The sequence below is a fragment of the Puma concolor genome, chromosome C1, assembly GCF_028749965.1.
Source record: "Puma concolor isolate L17-30 chromosome C1, mPumCon1.1.hap2, whole genome shotgun sequence".
NCBI classification, from domain to species: Eukaryota; Metazoa; Chordata; class Mammalia; order Carnivora; family Felidae; genus Puma; species Puma concolor.
Window position 1 is genome coordinate 9726155 of NC_141674.1, and position 18748 is coordinate 9744902.

General features: G+C 43.0%; 1 protein-coding gene across 7 annotated transcripts in view; it reads left to right on the top strand.

Moving 5' to 3' along the window:
• Positions 1 to 18748, top strand: part of PRDM2 (PR/SET domain 2) — a 124494-nt gene that overhangs the window by 12184 nt on the left and 93562 nt on the right. For 5 of the 7 annotated variants that reach the window (XM_086715733.1, XM_086715722.1, XM_086715725.1 and 2 more), the window contains exon 2: positions 2876 to 2949. The exons of the other annotated variants lie outside the window; for them this stretch is intronic. In XM_086715733.1, coding sequence (XP_086571859.1) covers positions 2941 to 2949 — 9 coding nt within the window. In that variant the 5' untranslated portion in view covers positions 2876 to 2940. The remainder of the gene's footprint in view (positions 1 to 2875; positions 2950 to 18748) is intronic. 7 annotated transcript variants of the gene reach the window in all.

Below are 18748 nucleotides of genomic sequence, written 5' to 3' on the forward strand. Positions count from 1 at the left end.
ACTTCCTCTTCTTTCATACCTGATATCTCCGGTGGCAGCAAATCTTGGGGGCTCTGTTTTAAAAATATATCCGGGATCTGATTACTTCTCACATCTCTTCTGTGCGGGCCAAGCCAGCATCATCTCTTGCCTAGATTGGGGCATTAGCCTCCTGAGAGATCTGCCTGCCTCCACCCTCTTCCCTTACAGTCTCTTTTTAAACCTAAGTCACATGAGGTCGGCCACCTTGAGCCTCCCAACGGCTTTCTATCCCTGGATGGAAAAGCTCCAGCCATTCTGGTGAGCAGTGCTTACCTTGCTAAACCCATACTTTATCTGCCTTCCCTGCCTTTCTGAATCCCCTCCTCCACTTTCCCTGCCTCCATCCTTGCCCTCCCTGAAACACCTGGGCATGGGCATGCTGCCGAATGGGGTTTCTCACTTCATGTTCCCATACCGTCCTGGCCCATAGCTCTTCTTCCGGCTTTTATGCAGATGTCCTTTTCTTACAGTGGCCTTTTCTGACCATACTTACTCTTGGTTTCACAGGCATAGAGACAGAGATGGTAATTCCTACCTCCTTCTCCCTACCACCTCTTCATTTTTCCCTAAAGCACTTTCATTATCTACTGCACATTTTACTGATTTTTTTGTTGTTGTTGTTGTTGTGGGTCTGCGGGTCCCTTTCCCCAGAGGCAGGGATTTTCTGCTTACTGCTGAAAACAGTGGTTGACACAAAGATAGTAGGAGTTACGGTGAGATGGGAGTAAAAGTTGGTGAAGTGTGGTTAAGAAGCAATAGCAGAAGGGCACCTGGGTGGCTCAGTCGGTTAAGCATCCAACTCTTGATATCAGGTCATGTCGTGATCTCATCGTTCATGAGATTGAGCCCCAAGTTGTGCTCTGTCCTTATAGAATGGAGCCTGCTTGGGATTCTCCCCCCCTCCCTCCCCCCCCGAATAAACAGGTAAACAATTTTTTTTAAGAAGAAGCACTAATAGAAACCAGTTATGAGACTCAGTTATGGCTGAGTTATCCAACTTCCTTGAACCTGTTTGTTGAGGGTGCTAGTACTTATCTTTGTAAAAATCAGCTGGACTGATTTACGTGACCATAGCACAGTGCCTGCTTATCTTGGGAGGAGCATCATAAGTGATAGTTACGATGATGATACCGAAGATTCTCATGGGAAGGACAAGACCATCTGAAGGAAATGGTAAAGCATCATAGCTCTTTCCAAAAGATCTTTCATTACAGTACTGGCATTTACTGCATTTTTTTTTTTTGGTTCCTTAAAGAGAGCTCCCTATGGCCGATGTTACTAAATCCATCCATAAAAGCTTCGTAAGAGGGCAGGTGAAACCACTGATATTTTATTCACTTCTGGGTGCCAGGGTGTCCCTCATGGCCCTCCTAGTGGACTGTGTGGCATTCAGTAGGCATTGGTGACAGAGGGGGTTGAGGGACGCACACCTCGGGCCACTAACCTCATCACTGTTTAACACCCAAATACACTTTGAACTTTATAATGATTCCAAGTCTCATAGAAAAGGATCGATTATGTTCAAGGGGAGATGTATACTACAGAAAGACATGGTAAATATATATGAGAAAGATGCTCGATATTAAAATTTAAAGGAATGGACCTCATGGGCTAACCTCCAGTTACCTGAAATCATATTCTCTGAGTATTTCCTCATTAAGAGTTTGTATTGGTTGGGCTAGCACTGAGCTCTCTAACAAGATGCAAGTTACAGAATACATTTCCCTGTGCCATTTGTGAATAAAAACTAGTTCAGATGACCAGGCCCTAACTTAAATACAGTACCTTTGATTATTAAAGCTGATCAAGGTGAGTGTGGTGAAGTAGCTCAAGGGGAAATAAAAACCCAAAATCTTCATATTAATGAACTGGGACAAAATGTCAAAGCGCTGTTTTTTATGATAGCGGGCAGGCAGCATATTCTGAGATGAAAAATGTCCCACGTTCCTTGGTTTATTAACAATTAGAACATAAAGTTCTACAGTGTGAGTGGAGTCTTGTGGATCTAGGAAGGAAGGATAATTTATTAAAGCAAGTTCATGAAAAAATAGACCTATGACTGATGGTATGTGTGCCTGTACCTGCCAGAAACATTTAGAACGTTTCTGTGGAAGTGCTACTTAAAGCAGCACGACTCTCATTTATTGTGAGTGACTTCCAGTGCCTCCTAGGATGTACGTGGCAGAAAGGACTGTCTTCGTAGGTCGTCATTTAGAAACAAGTATGTCGCACGCATTTACAAGAAATGATTTTGTCGTATCGTTTTAGTGTACTGTGAATATACGAATAAAGATTGTAAAGGAATATTGCAGTTCTTTCCAAACAGTTTTTATGAAAACATTTGTATTTTACTACGCGGTTTTTGTTTTATTCCTCAAAGAGAACTCCCCATGGAAATGTTAGTAAATTCACCGCTGTACTTCAGGAACTTGAAAAACTAAATAATGTAAAGGGTCTAATTGTGTTTGCATTCAACACAGTATTGATATAAGTAAAAGAAAAACATTTACATTGCATAATAAATTACTCAGCAGTGCTTTGTGTTTCTATTAACAGAGCTAATCTGTTTCTTCTTAGGAATGATGCAATTTCACAGCAAAAATTTGATGTCATTCTAATGAGTCTGCTTTCAATTGTAGAGTACAATGAGGGCCTAGTAAAGATTAGTAAGAAATCTATTTTATTGTAGATAATAAATCTGCAAAGTAAGCTCTCAGCATAGATTGAAGTTGACCTGGCATGGAGTTGCTTTATGAATAGCCCTTTGAGCAAACTCTACAGTTCTGTATGTGGTTTGAAATCACTGTAAATGTGTAGGCAGGTACATATTACAATTGTCTGTTTTTCTTTTTAGGGCTCATGTAATCAAAGAAGTTTCTTTGTTGTGTGTAACTTTTCAGAACACAACAGGAATTGAAAATGAATCAGGTGAGTTTAAAAATAAGAATTTATACAAATACATTACCTAGATGCTAGACCAGTTCTTGATTTTTGAAGGATCAAAACACACACATTCATTTTCCCCTGATTTTCTTTTCTGTTTCTTCGCACCATTAACTAGCTCATTGCTTTCATAGTGTGCATTTGTTTGTGGAGTGGCCTGTGCTCTGTTTGGGCGTGGCTTGGCCTTTCTGAGGAAGCCTGCTCAGGGGACAGAGTCTTTGAGACCTTAGTTCAGACTTTCTGTTTTTACCTTTCCCCTGCCACGTTGTAGTGTTCATTTTTTGGTTTTGTTTTGAAGCTTATTAAGCTTTCATTTTTAATATTTTTTTTATTTTGTAAATTATCCATTGGTTGAAAAGGGAAGATTGAAATTTATTTTTAGAAGCTGAAACTGATCAAGTGGGAGACTTTATAAGCACTCTGTCCTTGAAAACCCTGTTAATAGAATACAAACAAGAAGGCAGATATTGAAATGTAAGATGTGTTTCTTAGTGGAAGAGGGTGTGGAGCTACCTGGGGATTAAACAATTCTGCTGTGGAGATTTCTGGAGCCTCAGGGCTGTTCTGATAAGTAAAACCAGTTATATGGACTTAATGTATTCTAAACGAGGATTCTTATTTTCTGGTTTATTATCATTTTACTTGTAGTTAACAGAAATTCATGGGTGTTAGAGACACTCTCTTGAGATCTTCATAAACATTTAAAAAATATGAGAGACAAACTTGAAAATGTGAAGTCTAATTAGTAGTGTTGAGCTTAAAACTACCAGACTTGAAAACATTTTGTATCCCTCACTATCTGAGATTTTGGACACCTTTTTTTTCATCATTCACAGGTGCTTCTAACTGGAGTCCCACTTTTATTGGGGTGGGCTGCATTTAGTAAAGTTCAGTCCCGGGTTGCATTGAGAGATGTGACTTTTTTGGAATGGATTCTTTTGATTTTGTTTCATTACTTTTCTTTATCAAAAATATGTTTATTTTAATGCGGAGGACCATACATCATAAAAAATGAATCTGGCGAACACATGGGGCACATGGTTCCTATTATTTTACAACTTGCAGATTTACTGACATGCTTTTGAAGCCAAATTAGTTTTGAAATGGTCAGATGGGGGAGGGGAAAAGAGAACAGTGGATTGCCCTAGTCATTGTTCCTCAAAGTTATGTGCACATATATGTCCTAGATTTCATTTCTCTTTCTCTCTTAAGACTGGTTCTGTATGTGAACTTGGTCACCCAAAGGAACTTGCTTTTCTCCTGCCTAGGAACTGTTGTTAGGAGTCTTGATTCTGGATTAGAACGATTGCGAGGGCTTCCATAGTGGAATCCAAATGTTGACGTTGCTTTTGTTGTATTGCTAATCAGCAGCCAGTTATTTTCAGGTGGCTACAGCTTTACCGGTAGGCTTACTAACGCATTAATTCTTACACCATATTAGGCTACTAATATTTTCTTTCTAACGTGTTTCGACCTGTTGGGCACCTCATACTTTTCACCCTGTGGCTCCCCTTACATCACACGACCTTGTGTGTGGAGAAAGTCCACATGCCATTCAGAAGAGTTGTAGCAATAACCATTTCTTTTTTGGCTCTTTTACAATTTCATTTTGTTTTTGACAAGTTTTAATATCAGATCTGCAGAAGACTGCCTTTGATGCCAAATGCCAAATATCAGGGGAAAAGTGTCCTCTTATGTTTCTAATGGTTAGCACATTTCTGATTTGGATGTAATTTACGTGGTCTGGTAGTAATGAAACTTTCATTTGGAGTATAAAAGTTGTCCGCTTTTTATGAGTAAAATTTTCAGCATCTTTAGTTATATTTTCATTATCTGAGGAATATCGGTTGTATGATATTTAGACCTGATTATTATGTCATGGCATAAAATCTCTGAGTGTTTTTCAGCAGTTGTCTCAGTAATTTTTAAAAGTTAAGGATTGTTTCAGGACATTTTATCTTTTTCCCTCTTATATTTATTTCCCCCTTTTCAGCCAGTGAAAATGAGCAATCAGTGCTTGAGAAACTTGGAAGTAACTACACAAAAATTCGGATATTAAAGTTTTAACTTGAATCAGATTGATTTTTTTTTTTTTTTTTTTTTTAGTTTATTTATTTAAGCAATCTCTGTACCCAGCGTGGGGCTCGAACTCGTGACCCTGAGATCAAGAGCTGCATGCTCCACCAACTGAGCCAGGCAGGCGCCCCTGAACCAGATTGACTTTTAATTAAAATCTTAATGGTGATGTTACGCTGAGATTATTCCCTGTAGGTACCAAGCAGCTTTGCTTAGATGAACTTTAGCAGTCAGAGCAATCTCTTATAGTGGGAATGGTCTCAAAGAGACTAGTACTGTATCATTCATTCATGTGTTTACTGGTTGAGTTTTAGGGACTGAAGGATCCTCTGAGTGAGCAGACCATACTGTTTGTAAATGAGTCCTTTAGAAGAAACAACAGACTCCAGAGTCTCACGGTATATTAAACACTAACTATTGGAGCAACATTCTGAACTGCTCAGTCTTACCAGTGTGTTCCAAGTCGTTCCTGGTGTGGTAGCTCACCAGGCTCTCTCTCTGACCCTAGCCCTGGGCTGCACAAAGCCTCCAGATCCACATGTTCTTTGTCCTTCTTTCTCTTCCAGTTTGTTCTCCATTCAACACTTAGCCCTTCTCTTATCTTCCCAACTCGGAACTCCACTCGTGTTGCCCGTGATCCTTTGTTCCAACTCAGTGCAGGCTGGTTGGCAGACAAGAGGAGAGCCATTCTGTTTCCCGACTTCCTTCTCCCAGTTTCTTTTCTCTCCCATTTTAAATCACAGGTGTCCTTTACTTCATTAACATTCTACACCCATCCCAATATTTAACTTTTGAGATGTTCCACTATTTTCTTTCTTTTTTCCCCCATAGATTTATCTAGGAGCATCCAAAACTTTAAAAATTACTTTCTCGTTGAATAAAGAGTTTAGAATGCTTTACTTTATAGAATATCAAAGGTGAGCAAAGTTCCATAATGTGAATATGCTTATAGTAGCTTAAAATAGGTATGCTAGAGTTTAATACCACTTCCTGTCTACTGAGTGCTTAACCAACAGGCCAGGCACTCCATTAAATATTGCATATGTACTTTCTCACTAATTGAGTCTTTGCATCCACTCTATGAAGTGTGGGTAGTATAACAATTTTATGGATGAAGGTAGTTAAAGCCCAGAGAGGTGGCCGTGGTTTGCCCACGGCCACTCAAACAGTAAGTGATAGAGCTCTGATTCACACCGTCACTCGTCAAATTCCAAAGCTAAGGTTCCAGGTCACCATTTTATACTGCCGTTATTAGTCAGGATAAGCTCTGTTATGCTGTGCTAACAAAAAGCAGCTCCAAAATCTCAGGGGCTTAATACAACATTTGTTTATTTCTTGTTCTTGCTACACATCCTGTGTGGATCTGCCTTTGTAGTTGCTCAAGAACCAGAGATGATGAAGGCTTTGTCTCAATATACATCACTTCTACTCACATCTGATTAGCCAAAGTTAGTCAAATGGCCACATCTGACTTAAAACTCTGGTATTAGGGGCTGGCTGGGGGGCAGTACAATCCTGCGGGGAAGAGAGGAGAACTGTGGCATCTTGGGTATAGCCTCGGTGATTTGTTTCCCCAGCTTTATTGAGATCTAATTGACACGGGGCATTGTGTAAGTTTTAGCCCTAGTGAGGTAATACAGCTGCCTTGATTTCTGATTTATTGAATCACACATAGGTGGTTTTTTTTTTTTTTTTGAATCTTTGCGTAACTCAGGTTGTTACTAACACTTGAAATTTTCTATCAACAAAGCAGCTTATGATTGCAGCATTTCTACATCCAGATGAACGATCTGCTATTGCCAGTAGCAAAACAGTTTTAGCAGCTTAGCCTTCCAGACTTTAAATAAAAGTTTTGTACAGTGAAATAACAAAAGAAGCTTTTAATCACTGGATGCTGCAGATCCAACCCTGAGCACTGGGATAAGCAGTCCCCGGTTCCATTCTCTTCTCTGTTCTGGGTGTTCACCTGCTCCCTCATTCATCCTGCCGTTGATGGACTGGACGGCACCCCTGGGTGTTGTGGGTTCCACAGTGAACTAGATAGGCCAGGGCTCTGCTCTGCTGCTTACCTACTCAGAGATGGTTGAAAAGCGGAAGACGAGACCATTTTAGATAGCGAAAAGTGCCGTGAGGATGGCGAAACAAGGCGGTGTGATAAAGGGTGATGAATGGAGGCAGCAGGGAGTTTCTTCGGATCACATGGTCAGAGAAGGCTCCTCTGAAGAGGTGACTAACAGTTAAAACAGACTCAAGTGGTAGCCAAGAACCAGGTATGTGAAGATCCAGGGAAAGAAAATTCTAGGTAGAGCGATCAGTAGTGAGTGCAAAGGCTCTGAGGTGGGAATGGGCTTGCTGGTTCAAACACAGACAGAACAGGCCAGGGCCTGGAGCTTGGCAGGCATCAGGGGGGCTCTGAGACAAGATGGAGTTGGGGAGAGGCTGGGGTCAGATTTATAGAGCCTTAAGGGCCATAGGAAGAAGCTTATGTTTTACTCTAAGTGCAGTGGGAAGCGACTGGACAGTGACATGATCTGGTTTCCATTTTTTAGAGTAGCCCCTTTATCTTTATTGGGCAAGAGTATAGTTATATGTTTGTTCACTATTGAGATTAATGCCGTAGTTGAAGATAGTTTCTTCAGTCGGACAATTTAAAGGGCCTGCCAGCTTTTTGAAAGAGGGTACTTTCTTGGTGTGTTTTAGAACTCTTTGGCTACTGTTGTTTTCCAGAGACCGTGTAAAGGTTGTTTTGTTTGGTGTCCGCATCTCTTTATTGTTATTGCGGTCGTATTCTTCTGCTCATTCCTTAACCAAACATGATTTAATGCTGTTTCAGTAAACTGAAGCTTGTTTCATCCTCTCTCCCCCTCACTGTTTGCTCCCAGAATAGTAGCTAAGAGTCTTGTTTGCAAGTTTAAACAAAGAAGACTTGTTCATAGAATTTGAAATATTAGCGCTCTAATTCTTGGATGTCTTTTGCTGGTGACAACAATGAACTGTGGTACTTATCATTAGTCTGTTGTAGAATAGCATGTATCTTAGTGTGATATACTATGACACATTCTCGATGTCAAGTCATGTTCATGTTTAGTCTAAACTCTTCTGTCAGACACTGCTGTTGCTCTCCAGTGTTGATGTTTACGTTGATGTTTAAGGGGCGCCTGGGTGGCTCACTCAGTTGAACATCCGACTTTGTCTCAGGTCATGATCTCATGGTTTGTGGGTTTGAGCCCCATGTCGGGCTCTGTGCTGACAGCTCAGAGCCTGGAGCCTGCTTCGGATTCTGTGTCTCCCTCTCTCTCTGCCGCTCCTCTGCTCATACTGTCTCTCTCTCTCAAAAATAAATAAACATTAAAATTTAAAAATAAAGTTCATGTTTAAGAAACTAGGTGCTTTAATTAAATTGATGAAAATGGGTATGATCATTTATGGTCGTTTTCTGGATAGAATATGTAAAAAGAGTTTGATACAAATTTATTTTATTAAAATTTTTTTAAAATTTATTTTTGAGAGAGAGAGAGAGAGAAAGAGAGAAAGAGAGAGACAGGGTATGAGTGGGAGAGGGGCAGAGAGAGAGACAGGAAGACACAGAGTCTGAAGCAGGATCCAGGCTCTGAGCTGTTGGCACAGAGCCCGATGCAGGGCTCTAACCCATGAACTGCGAGATCATGACCTGAGCCGACGTCGGACGCTTATCCGGCTGAGCCACCCAGGTGCCCCTAGTTACTGATACAAATTTAAATGAGATACCAGTAAAACTTGCTTATTTTTATATTTTTAAAAATGAAAACATTAGTACGTATTGTCTATGTCAGATCGTACTTGCAGCCTCCTGTAACAGCAGCCAATGCCAATGCCATGCTATATATATCACGCCGTGTAGTGGAGTTACCTTCCTGATCCCAGTGGATGTGTATCTAAGAGGTGGGGGCTGGCTAGGGAGCAGAGCAGGCTGGTTCTAGGGCACCTGTGTGCTTGGAGCAGAGCAGATGAAGGAGAGGTGTGGGCTCAGCTCTGTGGTCATTGTAAAGAACAGAGTAGACTTTGCCTAAGGAAATGGGAGACCGTTGGAGGGTTTTGAGCAGAGGAATGCTTGAGTTGGGTTTGAAAAAAATTTTGATTAAAAAATTTTTTTTACTACGTCATCAGTATTTTATCTTTGGTTTTCTGGGACCATTACCGTTTCATTTGGACATGATTTAAAGAGGACAGTGTATAATTCATTTACTTATTTTACTTTAAGAGCCCAACATTGAGGTATCATTTGTGTGCATTAAATATACTCATTTGAGAGACGTCTGGGTGGCTCAGTTGGTTAAGCAACTGACTCTTAATGTCAGCTCAGGTCACGATCTCACGGTTTGTGAGTTCAGGCCCCACATTGGGCTCTGCACTGGCAGTGCAGAGCCTGCTTGAGATTCTCTTTCTCTCTCTCTGCTCTTCCCACACACTCTCAAAATAAATCAATAAAGTTTAAAAAAATTTAATTTTCATTTTTTATAATGTTTATTTTTGAGAGAGAGAGGGAGAGAGAGCAAGAGCACAAGTGAACGGGTGTCAACAGGGGAGGGGCAGAGAGAGGGAGACGCAGAATCCGAAGCAGGCTCCAGGCTCTGAGCTGTCAGCACAGAGCCCGACGTGGGGCTCGAACTCACGAACCAGGAGATCATGACCTGAGCCAGACTTGGATGCTTAACTGACTGAGCCACCCAGGTGCCCCTAAAAATTTTTTTAAATGTACCTGTTTGAAGTGCGCAAGTCTTAAGATTGCCAGATACCTGCACTCAGTTCTCTCAAGGTACAGAACACTTCCATTACCCCAAAAATTCTTTCCTGCTGCTCTGCAGTTAGTGTCACTTCCCCACCTCCCCAGTCCTTACCCCAGGCAGGCACTGATTGGCTTTCTGTCCCTGTGGATTGTTTTTTCCTGTTCTAGAATTTCACGTGAGTGGAATCGTTAGTACTTGCCCTTTTGTATTTGCCCCCCTCCTTTTTTTTTTTTTTTTTTTTAAATGTTTATTTATTTACTTAGAGCACAAGCAAGGGAGGGACAAAGAGAGAGAATCCCATGCAGGCTCTGCACTGTCAGTACAGGGCCTGAAGTGGGGCTCAATCCTATGAACTCTGAGATCATGACCTGAGCTGAAATCAAGAGTCAGACACTCAACCGACTGAGCTACCCAGGCGCCCCTGTGTTTGTCTCCTTTTGATCAGCGTGGTGTTTTTGAGATTCATCCATGTTGTTATAGGTGGTAGTTTATTCCTTTCACAGAGGACGCTTTATGGGGGGCAGCAGACCATGTGACCATTCAGATACATCTGTTCACAGATGTATTTCCAAAGATTTGGTAAAGCCTTGAATGGCTTTCTATCTTTGGTTTTAGATTATCTTCCCCACTTTTTTCCTAATCCTGGGTATATATGCATAATGAGGTATAAAACGTTGAAACCACTTTTGCTGTTGTAGCATGTTATTAATATAGAATTAGATTTGTATAAGTAATTATAAATGCGAATTTGATTTTTCAGGCTTTTTAAAAAGAGACTTCCAAGTAAGGTGATTCTTATGTGTCATGACTTAAACTTCGATTAATGAATGTATAGTTCAGAAAATTAACATGTTTAATAATGATGGCACTTAAATCTCATTTTGAATCATGTATTCTACTAGATAAATTGGCAGTTTTTATAAGATCTGGGACATTGTCTTTGTGAATGAAAATATTAGATTATTTCTGAAATTTGAAAAAGAATTAGCAACTTGGATGACATTTTTCTTATATAACTGTGGGAGGAACTCTGGCAAGAAGGTTTACATTTTTTGTTATTCTGATATTAATGCTTTGGCAAAGAAAAAGGTTTTGTAGGATCGTTTTGCTCTTCCTCAACTTTGCTGTGTGGTGACTCACTTTCACCCTCAGTCCTTCACAGGACTCCACAGGGAGTGGACTTTCGTCCTTCACAGCCACTCCATCTGTGTGACCTTGGGCAAGTCACTTGACCTCTTGGTATTTGCTTTCCTACCTGTTAAATAGAGATAATAGTGGTGACCACCCCATGTGGTTGTGGTCAAGAGTAAATGAGTTAATAAACGTCAAGGCCAGCGCCTGGCATGTAGGAAACACTGTAGGTATCATCATCACCATTATTTTCAGCTCGTAAGGAAGTGCTGATTGTGTCCTGTAACATACTTTCTAAGCACTGTTAGTGCTTTAGTTCAGACCAAGTCATTACCTTGGATTTTCACAGAAACCCCCTCATTGACCACTGCTTGGCTGACGGTCTCTCTCTCTGTGGGACCATTCTCTGTATGTCTTGAGTACTGTATTCATACAACATAAACCTGAGCATATAGGAAATTAGAAAAGCAGGCGATTATCGTGAGTTGTTTGGAAAGTCTTCATGGATGAATGGATTTGAACTTGACCTGGAAGGATATAGAAGATATTGACTGGTCAGAAGAATTGAGGGCCAGAAGGATCAGTGGTCTGGGGGCCCTGTTGGCTGAAAGCCTGATCTGTGAAAGACGCCAAGGAGTAGGAGGACCTCCAGAGAGTGGTGCCTGTAGGGACTAGGGAGGAACTTTGAGAGTAAAATCGAGATTTTTCTGTGATTTCTTCCAATAGAATTTTTCTTTTTCTTTTTCTTTTCTTTTTTTTTTTTTTTTTTTAAGGCTGTGGCTAGACCAAGCAAACTCCCACCTGACTTGAAAGGCTGTTGCTCCTTGGTTTGCTGCTTGGATGAAGGTGGTTTGAAATTTGGCAGCTCAGTCTCAGCAGTAACAGACTCACTAGGAGGCAGCAGAACCCTCCTTCAGGGGCATGTCAGGTTGAGAAGAGCTCTTAGGTCTAATTTACTTTGCTTCTCTTCAACCTCGAGAGACTCTACAACCAGTAAAGTAACCACTGGTTTATTTAGAAAGTTAAAAAAAAAAAAAGGAATTCTGAACCGGATGCTTTATAGGATGATTAATCAAGAAGGCAGAGGGTTCAGAGAAGTTGAATAGGGAACAGACTGGAAGCCAGAAGACCTTCTCGTCACGTCATGTCGCTCCCCTGTCCAAGACCTTCTACTTGTGTCCCGCTGCTCTCTAAATGAGCTCCAGTCTCTCTCTACCCTGACCTTCAAGGTTCTGCAGGTTCTGGTGGCAGCAGCCTCTGCTTTCTCCCTGGCTCGCTGTGACCTGGCCACGGTGGTCTCATTTTATTCCTGAACGTGCCAAGCCCTTTGTCCCCTTAGTACGTTTCCCTGGAATGCTTGCTCCTTAATGCGTGGCCATTCTCATCTTTCAGGTCCAAGTGTCTGTGTGTGTGATCTTCTCTAAGATGTCCCCCCGCACGCAGCTGCCCTGACGAGGACAGTGCCCCCTCCTTATCTGTTTATCACACTCTTTTTAAAAAAAAAAATTTTTTTTTTTAAAGTCTTTATTTATTTTTGAAAGAGAGAGACAGAGTGTGAGCAGGGAAGGAGTAGAAAGAGAGGGAGACACAGAATCCGAAGCAGGCTCCAGGTCCTGAGCTGTCAGCACAGAGCCCAACGCGGGGCTCGAACTTACGAACCGTGAGGTCATGACCTGAGCCGAAGTCGGAGCTCAACCGACTGAGCTGCCGAGGTGCCCCATCACACTCTTTATTTCACTGGTCCCAGTGGAATACCTGGTCAGGTGGGCAGAACCCATCTGTCTTCGCTGCTGCTTTCCTCGGTAGTGCAGTGCTGGCACGCGGGGTGCTCGTCTGCCCTTCGCAGGATGAGGGGATTGCTGTGTTATTTCAGGCTGAAGGGTGACTACAGCGGTGGGAAGTGGAGAAGGATCAGATACCACACACTGCAAGCTCACCAGCAGATTCGACTGTTGACTTCTCCCCCTTCGTGGAACCTTTTCCCCAGCCTTTCTGACATCATGTTCTTGATGCCCCTTCTGCCACGGTGACATCGTGCCTGGTCTTACCTCCCACTCTTAGATAGTGACATCCTGAGGGCTTTGTCCTTGCTTGTCTCTCTTCTCTGATCTCATCCACTCCCCTGGACTCCATGGCCAGTTGAGTCTGTACACCCTCACAGCCATCTCTGTGCACACAGACCTCCTGCACTTGACTGCCAGGTACTTGTTTGTTGACAGCAACCACTGCTCGGGGCTCGGCATCCTGTGCCAGGCGCCGGGTGCAGCGGTGAGTGAAACGGAACCTGCCCCCTGGGTCTGCAGCTTAAACCTGCCTCTGGTGGAGAGGCCATTAAACCAGCCAGCCAGTAAGTGCTTACAAAGTGCAAAGTGCTGGGGGAGGTGGGGAGAGGTGGGGCGTGTGGTAATGGAGCCTTAGGGGAAATCCTGCTTGGTAGGACAGTGGGGACTGGCTTCCTTAGGGCAGGGCAGAGGCCCAGAGCCCTGCAGGCAAAATGACACCCTCCTGCCTTGATAGGTCAAAATGACACCCACCTGCCTTGGCCCAACCAGGCTGGTGCTTAAAGTAAGGGGTAGGAACTCTCTTCTGCTTTTCTATCCGACCCGGGCAGGAGCCCCAGAGGCATGGACAATAACTGGTTGCCTTTAATTGCCTTTGAAGCTATTTATCCCAGGTTGTTCTGGTATGCTTTGCTTGATTCAGAGTGAAACCCTTAAAACGGAACCCCCCCCCCTTGCCTGTAGGGAACAGCTCCTCGAGTTGTAGTGGAGAAGTTGGGGAGGTAGGGTGCGAATGTGCGGACCCCACCCTCCTTTCTCCTCTTGGTTTAGTTAGTCTCTTAGAATCTCTCCTGATCTCTGCTTCTCAGTCCTGAGATGGGAGGTGCCGGAAGAGCAGAGGTGGTCTCTCGTGCAGCAATCATCAGGCTTTTGTTTATGTGCATTAGATCTTTGGATATTTACCATGTGAGAAATTGAAGCAATTTTTTTTTCTTTTTTGTGAAGTAAACTCTGCAGCCACTGTGGGGCTTGAACTCACGACCCCAAGATCAAGAGCCCCAAGCTCTGCCGAATGAGCAAGCTCTACCGAATGCGCCCCTTGAAACAAAAATTCTTTGAACAATGTTGAGGGAGTATAGCTTCACAGGAAGTGGCAGAAATAGTACAGAGCCCTATACTCTTCTTCACTCAGTTTTTCGCGGTGGTAACATCTTACTTTATTACAGTATCAAAACCAGGAACTAGACCTAGTTCAGGAGTTGGTTAGACTACAGTCCTTACTCATAGTTCAGAAATTTTTAAAACATGAGATTAGACAATCACACATCCATTAGCCAGTGGAATGATGACATCATCACTTGTCATAAACCCTGAAAACCTCCCCTCTACATGCCTGAGAATGAAAAAGGCAGGTAACATCCTAGGACTATTGTTGAAACAGCCCTGACCCTGTGGACCCCCCAAAGGTGGCCCTAAATGACCGTGAGATACCCCACTGGCTTGGTTGGAACGTGCACTCTGGAGTCTGTCTGGACTTTATCTTGGCTCTGCTACTTTATTTTTCTTATTTTTATTTTTTATGTGTTTTTAAAAATTTTATTTTAGAGAAAGAGAGTGTAAGAGGGGGAGGGGCAGAGGGAGAGAGAGAGAATTAAGCAGGTTCCACACGCAACTCAGAGCCCGATGCGGGACTTGATCCCTTGACCCTGGGATCATGACCCGACATCAGGAGTCCGATGCTCAACCGACTGAGCCACTCAGGTGCCCCTTGGCTCTGCTACTTTAAAACCACGCAGCTTGGGAGAGTTACTTGACAGGGCAGCTCTGTGGCATAGTATTTGAGAACCCAGACCCTGAAGCCTGACTGTCTGGGTTTGAATCCTGCCTCTGCCACTTACTAGCCATGACTGTGGGCAGGTCTCAGTTTCATCTGTAGAGTGAGGGTCATGAAGGTGCCCACAGCCAGAGTGGCGGTGTAAAGATTAAACGAGCTGGTTAAAAGATTAAAAGAGCGGGGCGCCTGGGTGGCGCAGTCGGTTAAGCGTCTGACTTCAGCCAGGTCACGATCTCGCGGTCCGTGAGTTCAAGCCCCGCGTCAGGCTCTGGGCTGATGGCTCAGAGCCTGGAGCCTGTTTTCGATTCTGTGTCTCCCTCTCTCTCTGCCCCTCCCCCGTTCATGCTCTGTCTCTCTCTCTCCCAAAAATAAATAAACGTTGGAAAAAAAAAAAATTAAAAAAAAAAAAAAAACAAAACAAAGAGGCAGATTCAGGAAAAAAAAAAAAAAAAAAAAAAAGATTAAAAGAGCTTGCAGTAGCGTCCGAGTGGCGTCCTGAACATCCATCAGTGTTAGCTGTGATTATTGCGAGGTAATGCAGGAAAAACATTGAGCACAGAGCTTGGTCCAGAGGAAGGAGTAAAAGTCATACTCCTGACGCTCCCCCACCATCCAGCATGGGAAGTCATCGTGAGCCAAAGGAAAGGTATTAGGTATTAGGGGAAGGGAAAAAGCAGTTCTCTGAAAACTTTGTGAGCAGAGGGCCCGGATCAGCTTCGTGAACCATCGTACCTTCACTGCTCAGCGCAGGGCCAGCCTGGAGCGGGCTCTCAGGAAGTGTTTGTTAATGACTGAGTGATGGACTGAGTGAAGGAGAGCTGCTTGTGGCCACGAGTCGGGGAGGGGAAGGAATACTGACTGCCTTCTTTTGAGTTTGAGTTAGGAAGTTGGAGACCTTGATTTAATGAGATCAATAACAAAGCTTATTAAGTTAACTTAAATTTAACACATTAAATTTAACATACGCTGTTCTAGATCAGTTCACTGATACACGTTTGGAGCCTTTACTTCATCAAGCGGTGAAATAAACGAGCTCTTCTGTTTCCTGTTACGTAATAGGAAAGTAGAGAAGTCCTTGTAACGTCCTCTGTGCTTACCACAGTGATCGGTGTCCAGAAACCCTTGAAACAGGAACGTGCCTTTATTCTGGGATGGCAAGGATGGGCGGTTGGCCACTCCAGAAGGGGGAGCAAGGGTCCTTCCTGGAGCCTGCAGTTTGGTCTCTGGTTGGTCACCTTCTATTCCTCATATTCTGTGTAGTTCAGCAGGTGATCCATTTCTCCTAAGGTGTTACCCCTACCTACCTCTCCCGCGTCAGCTCCAGCTGCTTTTCCCTCACCTTCTCTGCTCTGGACTCGCTGGTCTTTTTGCCTGTCTGTTCTGTGATCATATCAAGCTTATTCTTGAGTCAGCAAGGGTCCTTGCTGATTACCTGTCCTGGTGTGTTTGCCCCCCATACTGTCACATGATGCCCTTCTACTTCTTGAAGCTCTCTGTTTAAAATAGCACCCTACCCATCTCCGTCACTGTGTCCTCCTCTTGTGCCTAATTTTTCTTCAGAGCATCAGAAAGTACCAGGCATTGTATATCCTTGGTTGATTTTGTCGGTCTTCCTCCATAGAGTGACACATTGTTAAGGCAAAGGAGGTGCTTAAAACATTGCCTGGGCCGTAGAAGGGACTCAGAAATTGAGTAGATGCTGCAATTTCTTTTAGAGAAAAATTGATCTGGGAAGTAGTCCCAGGATCAAATGGTGATCTTCCGTGTAGGAACCAACATGACCTTGTTTAGAGTATAATATTACATCTAATACTCTAAGGATGTTCATATATATAAATATATGTGTATATGTATGTTTGTGTGTATAAATGAGATCTCAGTTTATATATGGGTGGGGGAGAGAAATTTTCTTTTAAATAGTCTTTTGTTCTAAAGGTTTACTTGTAAGTTGCATGCTAAGAATTGAAAGCATATATCACATTTTCTAAAAAAGAATTCTTATGTTGACCCAGAAATATACCTACCTCACATTCAAGAAATTCAGGCACATGGAAAAAATGCTTTCCGATAGATGACCCAGCTATTTTATTTCTAGCCCTCCTTTTTCTAAAAAAGTTTTAAGTTGGTTTACAAGAATTATGTATTCATTCAGGTATTTAAATGACAACAAACATGTTGTGTCCCCTGCTGAGCATTGGGAACGCAACATCGAGTAAGATAGGTACCATCTGGGGCGCCTGGGTGGCTCAGTCGGTTTAGCGTCCGACTTCGGCTCAGGTCACGATCTCGCGGTCCGTGAGTTCGAGCCCCGCATCGGGTTCTGTGCTGACAGCTCAGAGCCTGGAGCCTATTTCGGATTCTGTGTCTCCCTCTCTCTCTGACCCTCCCCCATTCATGCTCTGTCTCTCTCTGTCTCAAAAATAAATAAATGTTTAAAAAAAAAAAGATACCATCTGTCTTCACTGTAGTTTATCAGAGGAGGTACGTTAAACACATAATTTTACAACTAATTATTTAAAATTGTGATAAGAACTATGAAGGTAAACTAAGGGAGGGAAGAGGCAGTTTCCAGCTGGAGCCATCGCAGCTGGAAAGGTGAGAGCCAGGTCCTGGGGCTGCCAGGGTTGGCTTGGTGTGGTTGGAAGTCTGCAAATTTTAGTCGAGTCTTGTAGTGTGAAGGCTACTAAAATATAAAAAAAAGCTTTCCTCCACTAGGTAAATGAGCCCAAATTTACAAGCAGGGAGGGGTTCACCAAAAGCAGGTAAATAAATGCATAGGAATTTGTCTTATCTTTTTTCTTTTTTTTTTTTAAAGTTTTTTTTTTTTTTTTTTCAACGTTTATTTATTTTTGGGACAGAGAGAGACAGAGCATGAACGGGGGAGGGGCAGAGAGAGAGGGAGACACAGAATCGGAAACAGGCTCCAGGCTCTGAGCCATCAGCCCAGAGCCCGACGCGGGGCTCGAACTCACGGACCGCGAGATCGTGACCTGGCTGAAGTCGGACGCTTAACCGACTGCACCACCCAGGCGCCCCTGTCTTATCTTTTTTCTTGTGGCAGGTCTGCTGAGGTCCTTTCTGTTCACAGGTGTATCAGAAATGTTAACACACGTGGTCTCCGAATTACACTCCAGTGACACATTTCCCGTGGGAATGACCATTCCTGCCTCAGGAGCCGTTGGCTGCTGTCACTGCCATGGAAGTTGGGAGGTTTTAGGGCAGAGGTTCTCAGATTCTGTTCCAGCAGAATTTTTTTCTTTCTTTTTTTTTTCAGGTTTATTGAGGTATAATTGACGAATTGTAAGATATATGAAGTATACATAGTGGTAATTTGATATATGTGTAACCATCTAGTTAATTACCCCATCCATCATCTCTCATATTTATCCTTTTCCTTTTTTTTTTTTTTTTTTTTGTGAGAACATTTCTCTTAGCAGATTTCAATTCTATAATTCAGTGCTATCACCTAGAGTTAGCATGTTTTACATTAGATCCTCAGACCTTATCCAGCAGAATCTTAACTGGAAAGAGCACAGTAGTTATGAACGTGGGCTCAGGGTCAGACAGACAAAGGTTCAAATCCTGGTCTTGAGCAACTTAGACAACACTTCCCTAAGCCTCAATTTCCTCCTTAATGGGTGTGTTGGTGTTGGTGGTGGGGGTGAGGGGATAGGGCAGGGGCGGTGCCAGAGGAAGCAATGACAGTCCCTGCCCCTTGAGCTGTTTGGAGTAAATGCCATCATGCATAGAAGACGGTTAGTACAGTGCCTTGTACTGAGGCCCCCAGGACTTTCTCAGGAAATGCTAACTTGTTAGTATTATTGTCATTGTGTCTGGAAGTACCCGTTTAGAGGAGCTGATGCACTGTCTTTTCAAAGCTCCTAGGGAGGTTAAATGGTGTCAGATCCTTTTAAATCTTAGGCTAGGGTCCTATCTGAGGAAGGAGAAGAAAACTTCCTCACGCTGCTAAGTGGCCA